This window comes from Grampus griseus (assembly GCF_964374135.1).
Source record: "Grampus griseus genome assembly, chromosome: 9".
NCBI classification, from domain to species: domain Eukaryota; kingdom Metazoa; phylum Chordata; class Mammalia; order Artiodactyla; family Delphinidae; genus Grampus; species Grampus griseus.
In genome coordinates, this window is record NC_139003.1 from 33,205,581 (window position 1) to 33,225,611 (window position 20,031).

General features: G+C 37.1%; 1 protein-coding gene across 1 annotated transcript in view; it reads right to left on the reverse strand.

The window, feature by feature from the left end:
• Nucleotides 1–429: 429 nt before the first annotated feature.
• TES (testin LIM domain protein) overlaps nucleotides 430–20,031 on the reverse strand; it is a 47,649-nt gene continuing 28,047 nt past the window's right edge. The window contains exons 3-7 of the mRNA XM_082661908.1: nucleotides 10,577–10,829; nucleotides 9,063–9,398; nucleotides 7,876–8,091; nucleotides 7,299–7,457; nucleotides 430–1,681 (exon numbers count right to left, since the gene is read on the reverse strand). Coding sequence (XP_082518034.1) covers nucleotides 1,493–1,681; nucleotides 7,299–7,457; nucleotides 7,876–8,091; nucleotides 9,063–9,398; nucleotides 10,577–10,829 — 1,153 coding nt within the window. The 3' untranslated portion in view covers nucleotides 430–1,492. The remainder of the gene's footprint in view (nucleotides 1,682–7,298; nucleotides 7,458–7,875; nucleotides 8,092–9,062; nucleotides 9,399–10,576; nucleotides 10,830–20,031) is intronic.

Genomic DNA, 20,031 nt, shown 5'->3' on the forward strand with positions numbered 1-20,031 from the left:
GAAGTTAAAACTATTCCACATTTGCTTCCCTTTTCACAATAGGCTGCCATGAAAAAATTCTTAGAAAACCAAACAGAGTTGCAATTTAAGTATAAGAGTAATACTTGTTAGACTTACCTCAAGAAAATACAGCTTTCCCAAACTTCAATTAAAATGACATTTTTTTCCTGAAAGAAAAAACTCGTGCATGACTTGAAAACCAACAATTTAAATGCTTTCATTTATTATAAAGTTTCATAAAATTTATCCCTTCACCATAATGAAAAGCCTAGTTTCTGTCCTGTTTTGTCAGAAGTAGCCTTTATGTGGGGGGTTATTTTTTTATGCTTGGAAACACCGCCCCCTGCTGTAACAAATGCTTAATTGCAGAAGGATTTTTTTGCTCTGAAATGAAAAGGATACGAAGAATAAAGATACAAGTACTAAAGTGAAAGAGACTTTATTTTGAATAATAATATACATATCATTCATTCCATTTAATTTTCATAGTGCATAGCTATGTATGGAAGTAGATAAGGCAGAATTAACATTAGAAATATCTAAGGATGGAAGTATACAGGCAAAGAAGGCATTTGATATATATCCATGAAAAGGCATCATAGGACAGTATCCATTAGAAAAGAAAGAAAACCATGCAAAATGTCTATCCAAACCACAGCAGGCAAGTGCAAACAATACAAGTTATAGTTTCTTGGATACAAAAGTATGCATGTTCTTTGGATTGAAAGCATAATATAAAGGAGTGGCTTGGCTTTTACGTCCAAGCCAAAAATCATCTATAGAATTAAAAAGTGTGGATGCCACATGTGACAATAAAATATTCAAGGCCACAGATGGAGGTCATCAGCTTACAAAGAGAATACTGAGAGGCAGAGCAAATAAAAAAAATAGAGATATGCGATAAAGCCACCTCTGCCTAAGTTAGGAAATAGCAAATGCATAGGCATTAAAATGATAACGGCTCTTCATACTATGCTGCATTTCTATTTTCTCCGTCAAAAGAATTCATTGTGTATCGCTACAAAATTCAGTGAATATGATGAGGCAATAAACGTAGAACCTTGGCATTAGGGCAAGTTTAATTTCCTTTTCATTTTATACAAGAAGTGAAAAAGAATATAGAACATGAAATGCTCATCTTTCCATTCAAATACTAACTTTTAAATGTTTCATATATACTGTGTTTGGCACAAAGGGGGCAGGAATATGAAGAATGATTAAACCCAAGCTTCCAACTCAAAAGATTTTACATCTGGAAAGCCAAGAAAAGGTAAAACTCTTTACCATTTTTAAAATCAAATGCTTAAAGCAGGTTTTAAAAATTGATATGAAAAATTTGATAAGGAAAAACATCAAAGAAAGATACTGAACAAAATCTCCTGGTTTCCTTTATAGTTTCTTTTTTTCCTTTTGTTTTTCTAAATTGCATTTTACAGTAGAAATGCAGACCACTCTAGTTAGCTATGGCTCAATATTACTTGGTACCCTCCTCTTAAGACATCATCTTCTTACACTCCACTGAACAGAAAACCATCCCTTCTACTGGCATGAACTTCTGCCCAATGAGACACTTGCTGCAGCAGGAGCACAGAAAGCACTCTGTGGACGCGTGCCAGCTGAAGTTGTTATAGGTCACCCGCTGCACTTCAGGATCAATGGCATTGTGGCATCCTTGACATACCTGTTAAGTCAGTTATACAAAGAAGAAAAGAAGATGAGAGATCGAACTGTGATGGTAACATTTTCATGTTAGAACAAACTCAGTGCATTGCTTCAGATGGCAGATTAAACTGAGAATGACAACCTCAGAGATATACAACTGAGAATGACCTTCTTCTCGTTCACCTTCATAGCCAACAATTGTTAATGGGGGTCTATATGTGGAACACTGTGAGAAATAACAGTTGAAGTCCAAACAGGACTCAGTGCTTGTAAGATATCCCCACGGCAAAAAGTCTTTACAGCAAGTTCCAAAGCAGTGTGTTTGGTTCTAGTGTATTCTATTAGATTGTACATTAGCAATTATAAAAAAAAGTTTTATGATTTTTCCTATACTACCAAATGCTGACAAGGATGTGGAACAATAAGAACTCTCATTCATTGCTGGTGGAAATGCAAAATGGTTCAGCTAATTTGGATGACAGTTTGGCAGTTTCTTAAAATTAAACTTACTCTTATCATACAATCCAACAATCATGCTCCTTGGTATTTACCCAAATGAGTTGAAAACTTATGTCCACACGAAAACCTGCACCTGGATGCTTTATTTGTAATTGCCACAACTTGGAAGATGTCCATCAGTGGGTAAATGGATAAATAAACTATGGTACATTCATACGATTCAGAGCTAAAAAGAAATGAACTGTCAAGCCTTGGAGGAACCTTAAATGCACATTACTAAGTTAAAGAAGCCAATCTGGGAAGGCTACATACTGTATGATTCCAACTATATGACACTCTAGCAAAGGCAAAACTATGGAGAAAATAAAAAGATCAGTGGTTGCCAGGGGTAGGGAGTAGGGGACAGGGAAGTAGGAGAGATGAACAGGCAAAGCACAGAGGGCTTATAGGCCAGTGAAAATATTCTGTATGATACTGCAATGATGGATATATGTCATTTGACCATTCTATACATTTGTCCAAACCCATGGAATACACATCAACAGTGAACCCTAAGGTAAACTGTGGACTTTGGGTGATTATGCTTTATGTCCATGTAGATTCACCCTTGTTAAAAAACGTACCACTCTGGTGAGTGATGTGGATCATGCTCAAGGCGATGCATGTGAGGGGAGTAGGGGGGATATGGGAAATCTCTGTATCTCCTTCACAATTCTGTTGTAAACCTAACACTGCTCTAAAAAATGGGCTTAAAAAAAAGAGATTTTTCGTCACTCACTAAAGCTTTGAAGTGGTAATTTTACCAGTCTTACCTATGACACATGAGATTATTAACACCACTAATTTCTAGACAGTAGTAGATGAAAATCATGTTCAAAGTAATTAAGGACTCAGTCAAAAAGTACTGACAGTGTTTGAGAATAATGAGTTTGCACTAAAAATATAACTTGTAGTTAACTGGCTTCTGTCATGTCATAATTTATGTATAATCTAATATCATGGAACATTAACACATTCCATATACCATTCAGTGTACATGTATGTTATGTAAAAATAAACATATGACATACACACATCCATACCCACAAACACACATAATTTTCTTCTTTAGTTGGACATGTATAGAAAGAAAATGAATGAATAACTGGCAATATTACAGCAGAAAACAAAACTACCCAGTTGAGAGCTCCAAAACACTAGATAGTTCATATGCCTTCTTGTTTATATATATTATAAATCAATGTGTCTAAAGTTTTTGTTTTAAATATTTTATAACAAATGAAGAAACCAACAATATTGTCCAGCATTACATCAAAGTGACTAATCTTCCACACCCTTGGTCTCTTAATGTGATTGTCAGGAATTCCTGAGAGATGAGGGGTGGGTGGGTTGAGGAAGGTCATTTAGCCTAAGCCTTCTTACTTGAAAAGACCTGAAAGTGTGGCTGCCACTCAGTGGGTGAACTGGCTTAGGGTGTGAAGTGAGGCCTTGTTATAAATATTCACTTCAGACCTGCAATATACTTTCCATATTTTTTAGAACTACAAGGCTTCTAATTACAGAGATTGTAGCTCCTTAATTCACAGGTTATGTCAACCCAATCTTCCCTGAGAAGCAAGGGAGATACTCTCTTTGCATTATCGATCCACTATTCCTGAATACAACAAAAATGAGTGTTTTGATTACAAACATACTCCTAATTTGTAGCTGCACCATGCAAGCAATTGCTTTTGTGTATATTCATTTTTTATAGCTTTGTAATTCATTTAGAATGTTGCCCTTTGTTGTTTTCTATATTTCATATTATTTTTTCAATATTTTAAAACTTGTTTGTGTACAATAGAAGTATTTCACACTCAAGTTTTTATTCCCTTGATTTTAGACCATGATCTACCTTCTTTATCTCAGCCCTCTCATGTTTGTAGATCTTTTTATAATTTTTCAAAACTCACATTTTCGTTTGCAATTAAAAAAAAAGTGATAACTACTGTTCAACTGCACGTAAAATTAAGGAAATTGTTTTGGTAAAAAAAAAAAATAATTAGCACGCTGAATGGTATAGGAATTTAGGGTTTGTGGGCTTCATGAAATTTAGTTTTATTAATAATTTGATTGCCATTCATCCCAAAGTCTGACATGATCCCAGGTAAAAACTACCAATCCCTCATTCTTCATAGATCTGAAAGCTGCCCAGGTCCCAACCAAAGGTCTGGAGACTCCAGGACCAGTCAGGGAGATGATGTACTTCACCACTTTCTGCTTGGCATTAGATTTTTCCTGGATTCTTTTTTTTTTTTTTTTTTTCGGTACGTGGGCCTCTTAACTGTTGTGCCCTCTCCCGTTGCGGAGCACAGGCTCCGGACGCGCAGGCTCAGTGGCCATGGCTCACGGGCCCAGCCGCTCTGCGGCATGTGGGATCTTCCCGGACCGGGGCACGAACCCGTGTCCTCTGCATCGGCAGGCGGACTCTCAACCACTGCGCCACCAGGGAAGCCCTTTCCTGGATTCTTAATTAAACCGCTAATAATTCAATAAGTTCTTATTTCCTTCAATCCCTCCTACTTTTTATTTATTTGTATACACAATATAAAATTGATAATGACACTTGATGTAATGTGCTCTCTAGCAGGAGGATCCTGTGAAATCTCAGAGATGTGAATTCTGGGGGTGGCCATTTGAGACTAGAATTCCAGAGACTATGAAGAGACAAACTAAGTTATTTCTCATTTTCTTCCTTCCATGTTAATTTTTTCCTCAGAAAAGCCCTGTTTTGAATTGGGTTCTTGGCTTCAGGTCTAAAAATAATTTGTATTCTCACTCCTTTTTTTTTTTCTTTTTAAGATTAAAAGATCTAAGCAGATCAATTCCCTGAACTAGATAATCTTCCAATTTTTATATCATTTAGCATGTTGCATGGGTACCTCTCTTTGCTATCAGCTAAGGTTTATTCAGGTGATGGATAGATATGTTCATTTTAATATTAAGCAAATGGCAATAGTGTATCTTACAGAGAAAGTAAACCTTCTAAAAGAAATCATGCCATATTATAAAGCTAAATAATTTAGAGATTCTCATTCTCTTTTTAATCATATCTGTGGTTATTCCTCTCCAATGATTATTGCAATGCAATGGAAAGAAGCTTGTAACAATAAAGGAGCTTCATCTGTTTACAGCTTTGTTCTATAAATATCTGAGTACCTACTGTGTTGTTCTAGTGTTGGAAATAGAACAGAAAAAAAGCAGACAAAATCCCTGCCCTCATGGAGTTTACATTCTATTCCTTGAAACCAAGGTAACATACCCCTGTAATGTGTAAAATGCACATTATGATAATCTTCTTCTGTAGAGAAATTGTTGCAACAACATTTAGAGAAGCGTTTTTTTTTTAGCTAAATGACGTATCAGGCCATATGATGATTCAACATCTTATCCCCAGGTATAAGGAAGGTCCATGTTGACCCCCAAAGCAAATGAGAAATGTTAAAACACAAGTCAGTCACTCAAACATCTCCTAAGTACAAACACTGAGGGTGTGAAAATAAAGAGGCAAGCTCTATCCTCCAGCTGTTTACAGTCTGGTGGAAGAGACAGATGAATGATATTAACAATTACACACACGTGGGCAAGCATACACAGAGTCCTGTGGGAAGAGAGGCATCCAGCCTAGCCAGAGAGAAAGGGGTGGAGCTTGGGGTAGGGAATCAGGAAAGGTGTTCTGAAAAAAAGTTAAGCCTAAACTGAGTCTGGAGGAATGTGCAGGCACAGTTCAAGTAAAACAGGGAGGGAATTCCCTGGTGGGCTAGTGATTAGGACCCAGAGCTTTCACTGCCGCCGGCGGTCTGGGTTTGATTCCTGGTTGGGGAACTAAGATCCGACAAGCTGTGTGGTGTGGCTAAAAAAAAAATTATAAATAAATAAGTTAAAAAAACAACAGGGACTAGGAGGACATATCAGACAAAGGAATTAGTGTGAGCAGAAGACAAAGCACAGTGTATAAACTATGAAATGCAGGTAACTTGGGAAATGTATGATTTGGGTTAGATAACTAGTAGAAATGGCTGGACAGATAAGAAGGGGCTGGATCTATTAAGCAAGGCTTAATGATCAGATTTTCATTTTAGAAAGATTATCTTCCATCTTTATGGAAGGTGGCTTTGAACAAGAAGAATGGAAGTGGGGAGGCCAAATTTGAGTTCACTACAATAATCCAAACAACAAAAAAATAAAGATCTGAAGTAGAGTAGTTGTAACTGTGAGAATCTGAGATATATCGATGAGGCAGAGTTGATAGAAGATGATAGCTGATAGATTATATCTGGGGGCAGTGGGTAAAGGTTGAAAACTGGCACTGACACCAAAACTTCTTACCGTATTTTCATTGTATCATACTCCGAGAACTATACATAATAAATATGTCATTTTATTCCTTAGCTAGGAGTCTCCTCTACTTGATAGCTCAGGGAGATCTTTAACTAGTACTTATTTATCTGCATATAAAGTAAACATCTATCCTTTTAATACCCCCTGGGTTATAAGCTTTACCACATATGGCCAACTCTTTCTTTATCTACTCTTTATTTATCTATCTCTGGGCAATCATTCAACAAAAGCTCTGTGTAAGCAGGGTGTATGTGTGTGTGTGTATATATATATATATATATACTTTCACATTAAATATTTGAATGTTTGGCTCATGCAAATAAATATAAATATGCAAGTCAAATTTTGTTATATATATAAATTCAATGAGAGTTTAAGAAATAGGTACTGTACAATCTACAGGTAGCAAAAACAAAGCCACAGTGGGTGATCTGGTAACAAGAACAGAAATATAAACATTAAAATAGAGCTAAAGCAATATGAAAAGCCCCTAAATACCTTAATTTAAGTGAAATCTGATCTGTATGATGAGAATCAATCAATCTCACTCCCATTAAGGAACTTTTTTTTGGTGGGGATTTTATTATCAAGTAGCAGTTTATAGTGTAAACTGCACAGGTAGAATCTTGAGGTGGTTCATCCTAGTCAGTGCATGTATTGTTTTGAATTACCTGGATTTTAACACCCTATGGTAGGAATCACGTGTTTCCTACTTAAGAGTAGTGCTCTCTGTTTCTCCTTTGTAGGAGGCTTAAATAAGGCAGGTCAAGGCTACCACATCCCAAGATGTCTCTTACCACAGCGTGGTTCTTCACATAGCAGGGCTTGCACACGGGCTTGTCATTGACCATCACGTATATTTCCCCAGCTAGGATGTTGTCACAGTCAAAGCAGCAGAAGTGTTTCAGATGCCAGTTCTGGTTTTCTGCCTGGGTATACTCATTGCTGAATATTAGCTGGGAAGAGGATAAAAATAAAAGATCAATCATGTTTTTTCCTTTTTACTACAAATAACCAAGCTAGGTTCTTTAGACCAATAAGGGATTTAGATCCACAAGGAATATCAGTCAACTTTTTGGGGTGTGAAGTCTGAAAACAACCGAAAGCTTGAACTTGGGTGATCATTTAGTTTAGTTCAAATCAATCTTTTACGTTTCTGGACAGTATTTCATTAGGTAACTCAGTTAACATGGACACTCAAAATGACTGAAATTTAAAGTTTTTTTCATTCAACTTCTTTGGATATAAATAAAGCAACTAATGCTTGGTTAATTCATCTTACCTTCTCGCTAAGGGTGGCCTGGTTACCATGGTGGAGAAACCATAGATGGGTGCAAAAAGGAGCCTGCATTTAGGTGGCCCCAGAGAACATACCTCATCACAGCCAGCACACCGGGGTTTCTCACTGTCACAGTAATGTCTGCCACAGTACAGCTTGCCATTCTTCCAGAAATAAATCATGTCGACCAGGAGTTCATGGCACGTACTGCAGACGAAACAAGCTGGGTGCCACAGTTTATCGTAGCCGGCCCTTTCAGCATAGATGGCTGGGTCTCCTTCCTTCATACTCAGTGTGCAGCAGTAGCAGGACTGAAAGCGAAACCAGCCAAAACAATCTAGTCATCCTAAGACTGGCATTTCTCATCAACAGTTTTAGTAGGAATTCAGAGAAACCACTTTCAAGAGAAATAATTTCTACTGAAATCAGTAATTTGTCCATGTAGGCAATATGGTGTTAGTATTTGTGAAAAGGAATCTCTAGGCTTTCTCCAGCTTCTCCAAACCTAATTCTTGCACCCTTACGTGTAACACAGCACTGTTTTCTGAATTAAAGCTGCTTATGGAAAAAGGCTAATAGTAATTTTCACTTCAATTTTAGTAGTTCTCTCAAAAATGACTACTTCAGAAATTATTGTACTTATTTTTTCTTTTTTTTAATACAGGACTAAGCCTTGTTGGTTGATGTGCTAACGGGATCTGTGAGAAACACATTACAGTAAGTTTAGTTCTTATTTTTTGTTCATCTGTGTCACAATTTGCTTCTACTTTCAAGGCATTAAAAAAAAGACTTCAATATCCCTCTCTAGAGAGACTTTTTAAAAGTATGATTGACCATATATCCACATAAATTTAAGTTTGAATTTTAGGCATGTTCTCACAAGCAAAACTGAATTAACCTAAGCATGTATTATTCTTATTTATGGGAAGAGATAGACAATTAACATCAAAATTATGTTTAGAAACAGACTCTAGATTGTATGTTGTATTCCAGCACGACACCAATGCTAACTGCTATGTATACATAAAACTCACAATTATCTTCGGCAACAGATAATCAGAAAACCTGGCTTTAGACCAAGGCTTCAAACATGGTAGATAATTCTCTAAAATAAGCCTAAACTGAATTATAATTCAATTTATTTCCCTCATCTACTCCCTTTTGGAAACAGAGTAACTGTATTCCTCCCCGTCGACCCCGCCCCCCCACCAGCCATTCAAAGAAATGGAATGAACCTGTAAAATATACCAATTGGCCCAACATGGTGACTGTTATCACTTACATACTGAGTTCTTTTGTGTTCGGCTGATTTGTCCTCCATGGCCCCTACCGCTGTCGTGGTGCTTCTATCCCCTCCAGGAATGTATGTTTTATTGGGCCCTTGAGCGTTCATGTCACAGGGTAGTTTGACATCTCCTACTCCCAGAGCCTCGCTCTTATATTTCTTCACAAACTGCTCCATCTCCTTCACCTCTTTGGGAGACAACTCATGGCACTTTGAAGGGTCCTGGTCATGAGCAGGAAGTTGCTTTGCCAACTGCTTTTTCCGGTACTGCGCCCCCTCTGAGCCTGCCACTGGCTGCTTCTCTTTGGGCAGCATCTGCATGTACTGCCTGGCCTAGACCACAAGGAGACCGGTGTTAACTGGGAGATGCCTTGGCCATCATATAAATGATATTTTACAACACTCATTAGAATCAAAATACTGAAGAAAGAAGTCAGTTTTATCCATTACTAACAATTGATCTTCATAATATTAGTATCTTGAGATGTTAACACGTTAAAAATGGTACAATAAATAGATTGAGGTCAGTAAAAATGAACACATTTTTCTTCATGAAATTAAAGCTTTTCTTTTTTCCAGTTTCTTTTAATGTTTACATGTGCTAAAATCACTTTGCTGTACACCTGAAACTAACACAACATTGTAAATCAACTATACTCCAATAAAAATTTTAAAAAACAAACCAAAAGGGCTTCCCTGGTGGCGCAGTGGTTGAGAGTCCGCCTGCCAATGCAGGGCACTCGGGTTCGTGCCCCAGTCCAGGAAGATCCCATGTGCCGCGGAGCGGCTGGGCCCGTGAGCCATGGCCGCTGTGCCTGCGCGTCCGGAGCCTGTGCTCCGCAACGGGAGAGGCCACAACAGTGAGAGGCCCGCGTACCACAAAAAAAAACCCAAAAAAACCAAAAAAACACAACTGTATAGTTGCAAGAGAATACAATTTTTTAGGCAGCGTGTTTAGAATGGTCTAAGGATCATCAGTATTTTCATCACTATAAGAAAATGATATCACAAGATTCACTCTTATGATTTAACTAACCTTCTTAAAAGATTTCCAAATGTCTCCTCTAGTTGTTGTATTAGTGGAAGTACCTTGACACAAAATTGCATTTTTTTGCCTTACATAGTAAAAGAAATATAGTGTTGAACATCTTTTGAATTATAAAAAATGAAAGAAAATTCTATTCTTTAGATATTCTTAACTATCTTAAGAGAAATCTTCTCAAGAGTAACATAGAAGTTACTAGATTTATACAAAACATCTGTTTTTCATTTAATTATTGAAAATGTCAGACCATTTCTTTGAAAAAGTTAACACAGATTATCTAGGTAGTCAAAAATTTTATGAGGTATCTAATCTTACTTTCAAAAGACCAATAGGAGTTGTAAGTCAAAGTAATGGGGACCCCAGAAAAATAATAGACCTGAGGTCGATTAGGGTCACTAAAGGAATTGCCCTAAATAAGTAGCCCATGAAGTTTAATACCGGGACTTCCCACCCCCTTATTATTTACCAATGCCTGATTCTGGACAGGAGGAGCCCATTCATAGGTAACTGTGTTGATGGAGACATTCTTCTTGGCAGCAACTGGATTGGTCAGTATCATAACATTGCGTTTATACATGGGAATTCCATCTGATTTTAGCTTTGCAATCAGGGTGGTATACTTGGTGTCTTCAAAAAGTTTCCCCACTTTTCGATCCTCTTCATTGCTCAAGAGGACATCATGCTCTTCTTGGCCACACTTGCAGTTACGACATATTTTTCTATAATTTTGCAGATAAGCAGGCAATGATTAATTAGATCTAATCAGTCATACATATATAGTTCAAAATATACTTTTACAAATATTCCACATAATGGTATGCAAAGTCAAGTCTTGGGTAGGGTGAGGAGATTACAAGTAGCCATCCATAAATTTAAACAAGGAAACATATAAATGCATCTTCGCTTTATAAGACTTTGAAAAAAGTTAGGTTTTGATTAAAAAGTGCATGCTCAAGGGGGCATGTCTGAGGATAACCCCATCTGGTATTCCTCATTCTCTCAACCAGATATATAAATAAAACAAAATCACCAAAAAACTATCAGAGTAAGCAGCTTCATATTTTACTGCATGATAACAGCCATTGCCCATGGGTTTTTGTTTTTGTTTTTGTCCCTAAGTGAGAGAGAAGGAGGTTGATATATCCTTTTCTGATCAAGGACGGTAATCCAAGATTTAGGTTTAGCTTTTATCATTTCCTTTCTGTCCCCTTTCCAATTTCCTTTCCTCTCTTTTCTCATGTTCTATTTCCTTTCTCCTTTCTCTTTCCTTCCCTTTCCTTCCCCCTTCTTTTATTTCTTCAAACACGTAGTGATCACCTATCATGCGCTCCCTTATGTATAAGAAGACAGATAAAGTCTCTGGCCTTCTTATAGTTGAAGGACACCGACTCCCTTCCCCAGACTGGTCTGGCATGTAATCTTTCATTCATGCAATGTATATGAGTGTCCATGTGCTAAGCAATGAACTTGATAGTAGGACATAATAGTGAAAAAATTAGGCCCAGTCTCTGACATTCTAGAACTTACCACCTGGTGGGGAGACAGACATTAAAAAATGCACACACATACAAACACACACACACACACACACACACCTATAATTGCATTTGTGATAAGAAAGAAAAGTACAGGATACTTTGAGAGGGTATAATTTTTTTATTTTTTTCATTTTAATTAATTAATTTATTTTTTTGCGGTACGCAGGCCTCTCACTGTTGTGGCCTCTCCCGTTGAGGAGCACAGGCTCTGGACACGCAGGCTCAGCAGCCATGGCTCACAGGCCCAGCCGCTCCGCAGCATGTGGGATCTTCCCATGCAGGGCATGAGCCCGTGTGCCCTGCATCGGCAGGCGGACTCAACCACTGAGCCACCAGAGAAGCCCGAGAGGGTATAATTTTGACTTAGAACTGGTGAGGAGAGGACTCCATAAGAACATTACTCCATAAGAAAGGGACATTTACGTTGAGATCTGAAGGATGTGTGAATTGTGTATGTGTGTGTATTTGAGAAGAGGTAATGAAAGGAGAAGAAAAGCCTCCAGACATTCTGGGTAGAAAGAGTATTTGTGGTGGTCCTGAATTAGGAAAGAGATTGTGCCCTTAGGTCCCATGATCAGATAAGTCTGGTATGACTACAGTGAGGTAAGTAAATGGGGTGGTGACAAGGTTGGAGAGGTAGGCAAGCCTGAGATCATGCAGGGGCTTGTAGAAATTTGGCTTTCATTATAAGAGCTATCAGGAGGCACAGAAGGCTTTTAAGTAATGGAATAACATGATTAGATCATTTTCAAAAATTGTAATACTTGTCACATGGAGAATGAATTAGGGGTAGACATAACTGAAAGTAGGGAGACCAGTTAACATGTCAATGGTGCATCCAATTTGCAATGGCAAGGTTCTAAATAACAGAGATTCTACTGCTACTTCGCAAGTGGAATTTACAACTTGGATGGTTATTGTTTTGGCCTGGGTAAGATGTGTAATAGCTTGGACTAGATTATTTGATGTTGGAGATAAAAAGAAAGGAACAAATTTAAGATATCCTTGAATGTGAAACTGACTAAACTTTGTGCATATAGTGATAGTGAAGGGAAGGTCCAGTCTGTTAAAAAATGAACCCAGGTTTCCAGGATGAGTAAGTTGGTGAAAGGAATTAATTTCTTAGATCGTAAAAGCAAAGGAACAGATCTGAGGTATGGGGCAAAAGGTTGGTGAAAGTTATCCAAAACTGAAATAATAAGTTTGAAATGCCTATGAGACAGGGTAAAGATATCAAGTAGATTACAGGATATATAGATCTAGTGTTAAAAACTGTAGCCTGATAGAAAATATAAGTTTGGAAGTCAGGGAGTTAATTGAACAGGTCACTTTCACTTCCTGGGGGAAGAGCAGAGGAAGAAGATGAGGACTCAGGAAGGAGTCTGGTAAAGGAGCAGAAGCTGGAAAAGGTGACAGAGGAAAACAGAGGAGTAGAGAGACTTTGTGGGGTTAAAAACATATACTGGTACTAAAATACAGGGCAATGATAGCATATAAGTTAGAGGGAGGAATCTGAGTTTTAAAAAAACATTCTAATGTCCTTATATTGTTCAGGAAGATACTGAAGATATAGATTAACATTAGAGGTTAAACATGTATGTTAAAATACCTAGATAACTAAAGAAAGAAATGTAATTGCTAAACTAAAAGAAAAAGGAATGAAAGTATAAAGATGTAATTAGTCAAATAAGAGAGGAGAAAAAAATAAACGGAGGCAATTAGGACATGCAGAAAGCAAAAATTAGATGGTTGATATAACCCAAGCATATCAACAGTCACAATAAATGGACCTATTTCTCCAGCTGAAAGATGAAGGCTTTCAGAAGGATAATACAACAAAATTAAGCAATATGCTGTCTGTAAGAAATGCTTAAAGTTTAAACACACAGAAAGGATGAAAGTATAAAGATGCAAAAAGATTAACCAGGTAAATGCCAACAAAATGTAAGTTAGATACCTATATGAATATCATACAATTAATGCTTTTTCCTTTAATGACTAATAAAGAGAGTCACTTCATTGTAACAAACATTTAAAAACACTTCTATGATATAACAATTCTGAACTTAATACAACCTAATAACCTAACTTCAACATATATAAGCAAAAGTAACAGAACTATAAGAAATAAATGAACAAACCCATCATTATGGTGAGACTAAAAAAATTAGAAATGAATATTTGAATAACACAATTATCAAGCTTGATCTAACAGACACATAAAAATATCATATCCAGTGATTGGAGAACATATATTCTTTTAATAAGTTATTTGAAACACTTTGAAAATCTAAAAGTCTACTATGCCATAGAGCAAGGCTCAAGAAATGCCCAAGGACACATCATCAACCACATTATCTGAACAGAATGCAATTATGTTAGAAATCATCAGCAAAAATGTAACTACAAAGTACTTTTTTTTAAAAGCCTCTTAAAAAATTCAATGTTGAAAGAAAAAATCACAATAGAAATTAAAACCAAAATCATTTTAGGAAAAAAGAAAGCAAAAATATTACTTCCTGAAACTTGTAGAACACAACTAAAGGGATGCTGAGGAGGAAATTTATAGTTAAGGTATGCTCAAATTAGAAAGAAGAATAAAAATTAATAAGCTAAGTGTTTAATTCAGGAAGTTAGGAAAAATTCAGACTAAACCTAAAGTAAAAAAGAAGGAAAATAAAAATAACAGCGGAAACTGATAAGATAAATGTTTGCTTCCCGTCAGATATAGGAAAAGGATTCAATACGTTTCAACATTTCTTCTGATTACATTTTAAAGTAATTTTAGCTGTAGAAGGGAATTAGGATTTTAGAAAGGGTTTCTGGAAAAAAAAAAACCCACAAGACTCAGCATCCATCACACTTAGTGCATTCATTTTAGGATCTGAAGCAAGAAAGCAACCTTGCCATCGTGACTTCATTCATTTTGTCCTGTTACTAACCAAAGCAGTAAGAAAGTTCAGAGAAATACAAGTCATAAGGATTCATCAGAAAGGAAGAAACTAAACTGTTGTTAACCACACATGCTATGACTGATCATATAAAAATGTATCACCATCATTAAGAGTTTAATAAGTCTTAAGGATTTAAAATTAATATAAATCATTGGATTTCTCTACATCAGAAAATTAGCAAAAAACAAAACAACTAAAAAACTCTTTGCCAAATAACACATTATTAAATAATTATTGATTTTTGTGTCCTGTTTTCTTAAGGTGAGGTATGCAAACTGAAAACATTAGATCTGATTTATACAGTCCCAGAAAGAGAGAGAAAGAAAGAGACAGAGTGTCAGAGATATGAAGGTAGAGAGGCTAAATACTTGCCTTGTGCACACACTGGTCAGAATTCTTTATTTGGTAAGAATTCGCTGAAGAGTTTGCATATTCCAGTTCAGCTATAAAAGACTCTTACATCTGGTTATCTCATACTTCCATCTAGTGGAAAGGAGCATACTATTCTACTACAGTATGTTCTTCATTCTTGTTCTTCCGTTAACAAAAACAATATAATTATACATAAAACTATCACATTGCTTTTGGATCAAGTTTTAAATCACACCTTCCTGAGGGTAAAGAGGTGGGTTGGGAATTTAGTTCTTAATATAGATAAATAGATCCTTATATGGCTGTGAACTATGGCATGCATCCTAATATTAGCAAAGTGGTTCACTAAAGAAGGAAGTAATAATTTTACAAGGATGTGATGAATACTGGAGTTCCTTTGGAAATGTTTATTATCCAGTTCTACACCAGTACAACATGTATGCTATGAAATGAGGGGAGTTAGATTCTAGAATATGAAAGACAAATAGTAAAAGAGTAAGTGAAATAAAGCCTGCGGGCTTTCTAAAGCATGAACTATACTACGACAAGCTGTAGCATGGTTAAATAAATTATATTTACTGTGAAAATGTTATATAAAAGAAGTATATTAACCAGTGATATAATAGCCATCTCTATATTTTTTCTTATTTTTCATCTTGGCTGTTCTTGGAATATTTACATTCTGAGAAAATCTATATTCCCTGTCCACCCCTTCAGCCACCTGAAATACCTTTATTAAAGCAAGAAAAATCAGGTTAAAACACTACACCAATAGCAGCAGTGATGAGGGAAAAAGAAGTAGCTAAAGAAGTCAGACTATGCCTGATTATCAGTTTTCTAAGTGGGGAAAACCTATGATTGACTCATGATAGTTTTGAAAATCCCAATATATTATTAGCCTCATCTGCATCCTTACGCCAGCATGGTAACCTGCAGTAACAGAGCACTTGGCAGGAATGTGACTCAAGAAGGGTAGGATGGTTCTTTTAGTCAGAGTTGTCATCACTGAAGGAGCTGGAATGACCACATCCCTTCCAGACTCCTAATACCAGAGCTCCATTTCTACAATAAAAAGGGACAGCTACAAACCACTAGGCAAGAAATAAACCCATAAAATCTGGGCCAGGTGCCAAGGGCTATCCATGTGGAAACGTGTGCCATCTACTACTTATCTAGGTTTAAAAAAATGTTTTAAATCCTATTCTTGGGATTTTAGTCTATAGTGTTTTATATTTGAATCTCCCATATTTAAGTTAAAATTATTTTATTTTTAGAAATATCATTTAAGAACTTTCAAAGTCATCTGGAAACTAGCCAATAAATTTATTAAAAGGAGAATTTTGTTAAGGAATTAGGGAAGAAAGAGATACCATTATCTTTGTATCTAAGAGAAGGCGTGAGGATGAGTGGGACATTTATAATATATTTAATTTCAGTCTAAAATAACCCAGATTCCATCCCTTTTAAGAAAACAAGGAACTTTAAAAAATTGGTTTTATGCCAACCGGAAACAAAACAAAAACAGGGCTTAGGTGAGCTCAGTATCCATGTGCTAGGGACTATGTTTGTAAGGTTTGTAGAGTATCTTTCCTCAGATGATTCACACATAACTTCTGATGATATATGTAGACTTAAATAGTTTATTTTTATTAAATTTATTTGAGCTATTCCAATTCAATAGCAGTTTGGGGGAGTATATAACTCAGTTCCCATACTTAGCACAGTTGTCTTACCTCTAAATCTTCTAAACTGCCCTAAAGCAATTCTCCCCAAGCTCTCCATGGGATGTTAATTAAAGTTGTGTGAAGGGAAAAAAGGGTGGGGGGATTCTGAGTTAAGTTAGTTTAAAAGTCTTTTTTATGACTTTCTAAAAAAGATGTGAGGGTAGACTGGTAGACTGGGAAGCTCTAAGATGTGGGAGGAGGAGGGTTATTTGTACTAAAAAGTTTTTGTACAAAAATGTTTAATGCTGTTAACACATACACATGCAAAGATTAATATGCATGACAAATCAGAACTGTGTTCTCAAAATTTTACATTACAACTTCAGAGTTCTTGAGTTAAGTCCATGAGAGAGAGTACCGAAATTTACCAAAAGCATTGCCTCAGAAAAGTAGATAGATTTACAGTTTCAAGCTGAAAGCAGTCAAGAAACTATCCCTCATCTCCTCAATAGAGAAATTATTTTTGTAGTACTATTTGTAAAAATTATTATTTTTCCAAGGCAAGTAGTAGCAACTGGAGTGCTTTGACATGCTGCCAGCAGTCACAGTGATTTAAAGGAATGGTCATGGCACTGCTATAAACCAATAATTTAAAAGAGTTGGAAGCTGCCCTTTTACAACAGGGATATACATATATGGACTTAAGCGTGGGCCTCTGTTATAGAATTCAGCGCAAGCATTAATCCATTTATGGTGGGGAATTTTCAGTTTTCAGCCAGCTCTAACCCAATCAGAAATTCTCCGGACAGATGTATGCTATATTCAAGTAACACTTTTCTTGTAAAATGTAACTCTTTTATTGGAAGGATTTATCAAGGATAAGACAAACAAATAATTATATTACTTATATGATAAAGAACCTGTGGTTCCAATGATATGAAATAATTGGCTATAAACTCTTTGATATCTTAGGTTTCTGCCTTGCATTTCATAAATATTTGTTATCTCTAAATATTACTTGAAAGTGTGCCCAGAAGATAGTAGCTCTTATGTGATAAGTATCAGGTCTCCTCAACCTTTTATTTTTCTCTGGTCTTGTAATTACTGGTGCACTGAAAAAAAAGGAGAGCTCACAGTTAAAATATTATTGTCCACCAAAATGTCTATGCTGCAGAAGTGCCACATGTAGGGTGGATAGTCTGGTGCAGTCCACAGTTCACTGGGCAGGAGAGTGTAAAGATGGTTCTGAGTTTCTGTTCTATCCTGTAGAAAGGCGGTGATAAGGAAGGTTTTGGCAAGTTTTGGGTCCAAATTCCAGCTCTGCCATCGATAAGCCTTGCTTAGTAAGTTATTTAACTTTCTTAGTCTTTGACTTCTTGTATATAAAACAGGAATACTACCAGTTATCTCAAAAGGTATTATGAGGATTAGGTACAATCAGGTAAATAAAGCGATAAGCAGAATTTTAAGTCATCCCATGACCTTCACCCCTGGTGTTATTCCTATTATTATGTTACTTTATATGGAAAAGGGGAGATTATCCAGGTGTGCCTAATCTAATCACAAGAGCCCTTAAAAAATATTGTTTTCTCTGGCTGGGAGCATGAGAGGAATTCAGAGAGATCGAAGGTGCAGAAAGGATTCTAAGCAATGTTGTTGGCTTAGAAGATGGAGGTTGCCAAGTGCTAAGGAATGTGAGTGGCTTCTAGAAGCTGAGAGCAGCCACTGGATGACAGCCAGCAAGGAAACAGGGACCTCAGGCCTACAACCACAAGGAAATGAATTCTACCAACCTGAGGAATGAGCCTGGAGGCAGATTCTGACCCCAGAGTTTCCAGATTAGAGCTCAACCTACCCAATGCTCTGATTTCAGCCTTTTGGGACCCTAAGCAGAGACTCCAGCTAAGCTGCCTAGACTTCTGATCTAAAGCGTAAATGGATATTGAGTTAATTAACAGGTGTTACTTTAGCCTGCTAAATTTGTAGCAATTTGTTATGCAGCAACAGGAAACTATTGTAAGTGTTTATTGGTGTGTGACACAGAAGATGTTCATGTATTATATTTCTTATTAATAACTAATAGGCTCAAACAAGTCATTTTTAACTCCCTTGGGTTTTAGTTCTTTGATCTGTAAAATGAGGTTTGGCTAGCTAAGTTACGAGTCCCACTCTAAACTTCCATACATCTAACAGTTCATTTTCAGCTTTTTACAACTTTCGAGACACACCTTGAATAGACAGTCATGCCTGTTGGATCTCTTCCACTCACTCTCTAGATCCATTCTGCACAGTACCCTGTGTTGTGCCCTAGGAGGCTGACCCCTAAGGACTGAAGCAGTGTGTTACCTTGTCCCCAGCAATGGAAAGCACCAGCAGGAAGTCCAAGTGATGAAGAAAATGAGGTCTCAGTATTTATTTCCTGGCTTCCTACAAGTGTACAAGGTGCTAAGGGGGGAAATGATTTACTTTACTTGGGAGTGTGTGGAAGCAGGGACAGAGGGTGCTATGGACTGAACTGTGTCCCTCCCCAAATTCCTATGTTGAAGCTGTAACCCCCAATGTGACTGTATTGGGAGACAGAGCTTTTAGGAAGTAAAGTTAAATGAGATCATAAGGGTGGGGTTCTAATCTGATACAATTGGTGGCCATATAACAAGAGGAAGAGAGAGATCTTTCTCTCTCTCTATGTACACACACAGAGAAAAGGACATGTGAGGACACAGTCACAAGGTGGTCATCTACAAACCAGGAAGTGGTTCTGGTGAGGATGCTTTGATCAACCATGCTGATGCTTTGATATTGGACTTCTAGCCTCCAGAACTGTAAGACAATAAACTTCTGCTGTTTAAGCCACCAGTCTATGGTATTTTGCTATAGAAGCCTGAGCTGACTAATACAGGGAGTAAAGAACTTCTCAGAGATAGTGCTTGGGCTAAGACTTGAAGAGAACAGGAAGGACTTTTTGTTTCCAGGTGGTGAGATGTAGGGTCTTTCCAGGCAAAGGGAACATGAGGCAAGGCACAGAAATTTCAGGAAACAGCATGTGTCTAAGTAGTTGAAGCACAGGTGCCTGAAATGGGAGGGGAGGCTGGAACAGTAGCAGAGGCCAGATATTGAGGTTTAACATCAAAGGCCAAAGACTTCGCTTAAAGGATCAACTCCAGTGGGAAAACACTGAAGGTTCTTAAGCTATTGGGAAGTACATAATAGTATCCATTTTCAAAAGGCCATTCTTGTGGCTGCATAGAAGGCCAGACTAATAACAGTGAAGAATAATTAGGCTCTGATTTTCACAATGTGCTCCATGAGGCCCTAAGGGTCTCAGAAGTCCAGGGTCACCGTGAAGATGGAGGAGGAAGCTAAGTGGACAGGATCCTGAGACCCTATGTCCAC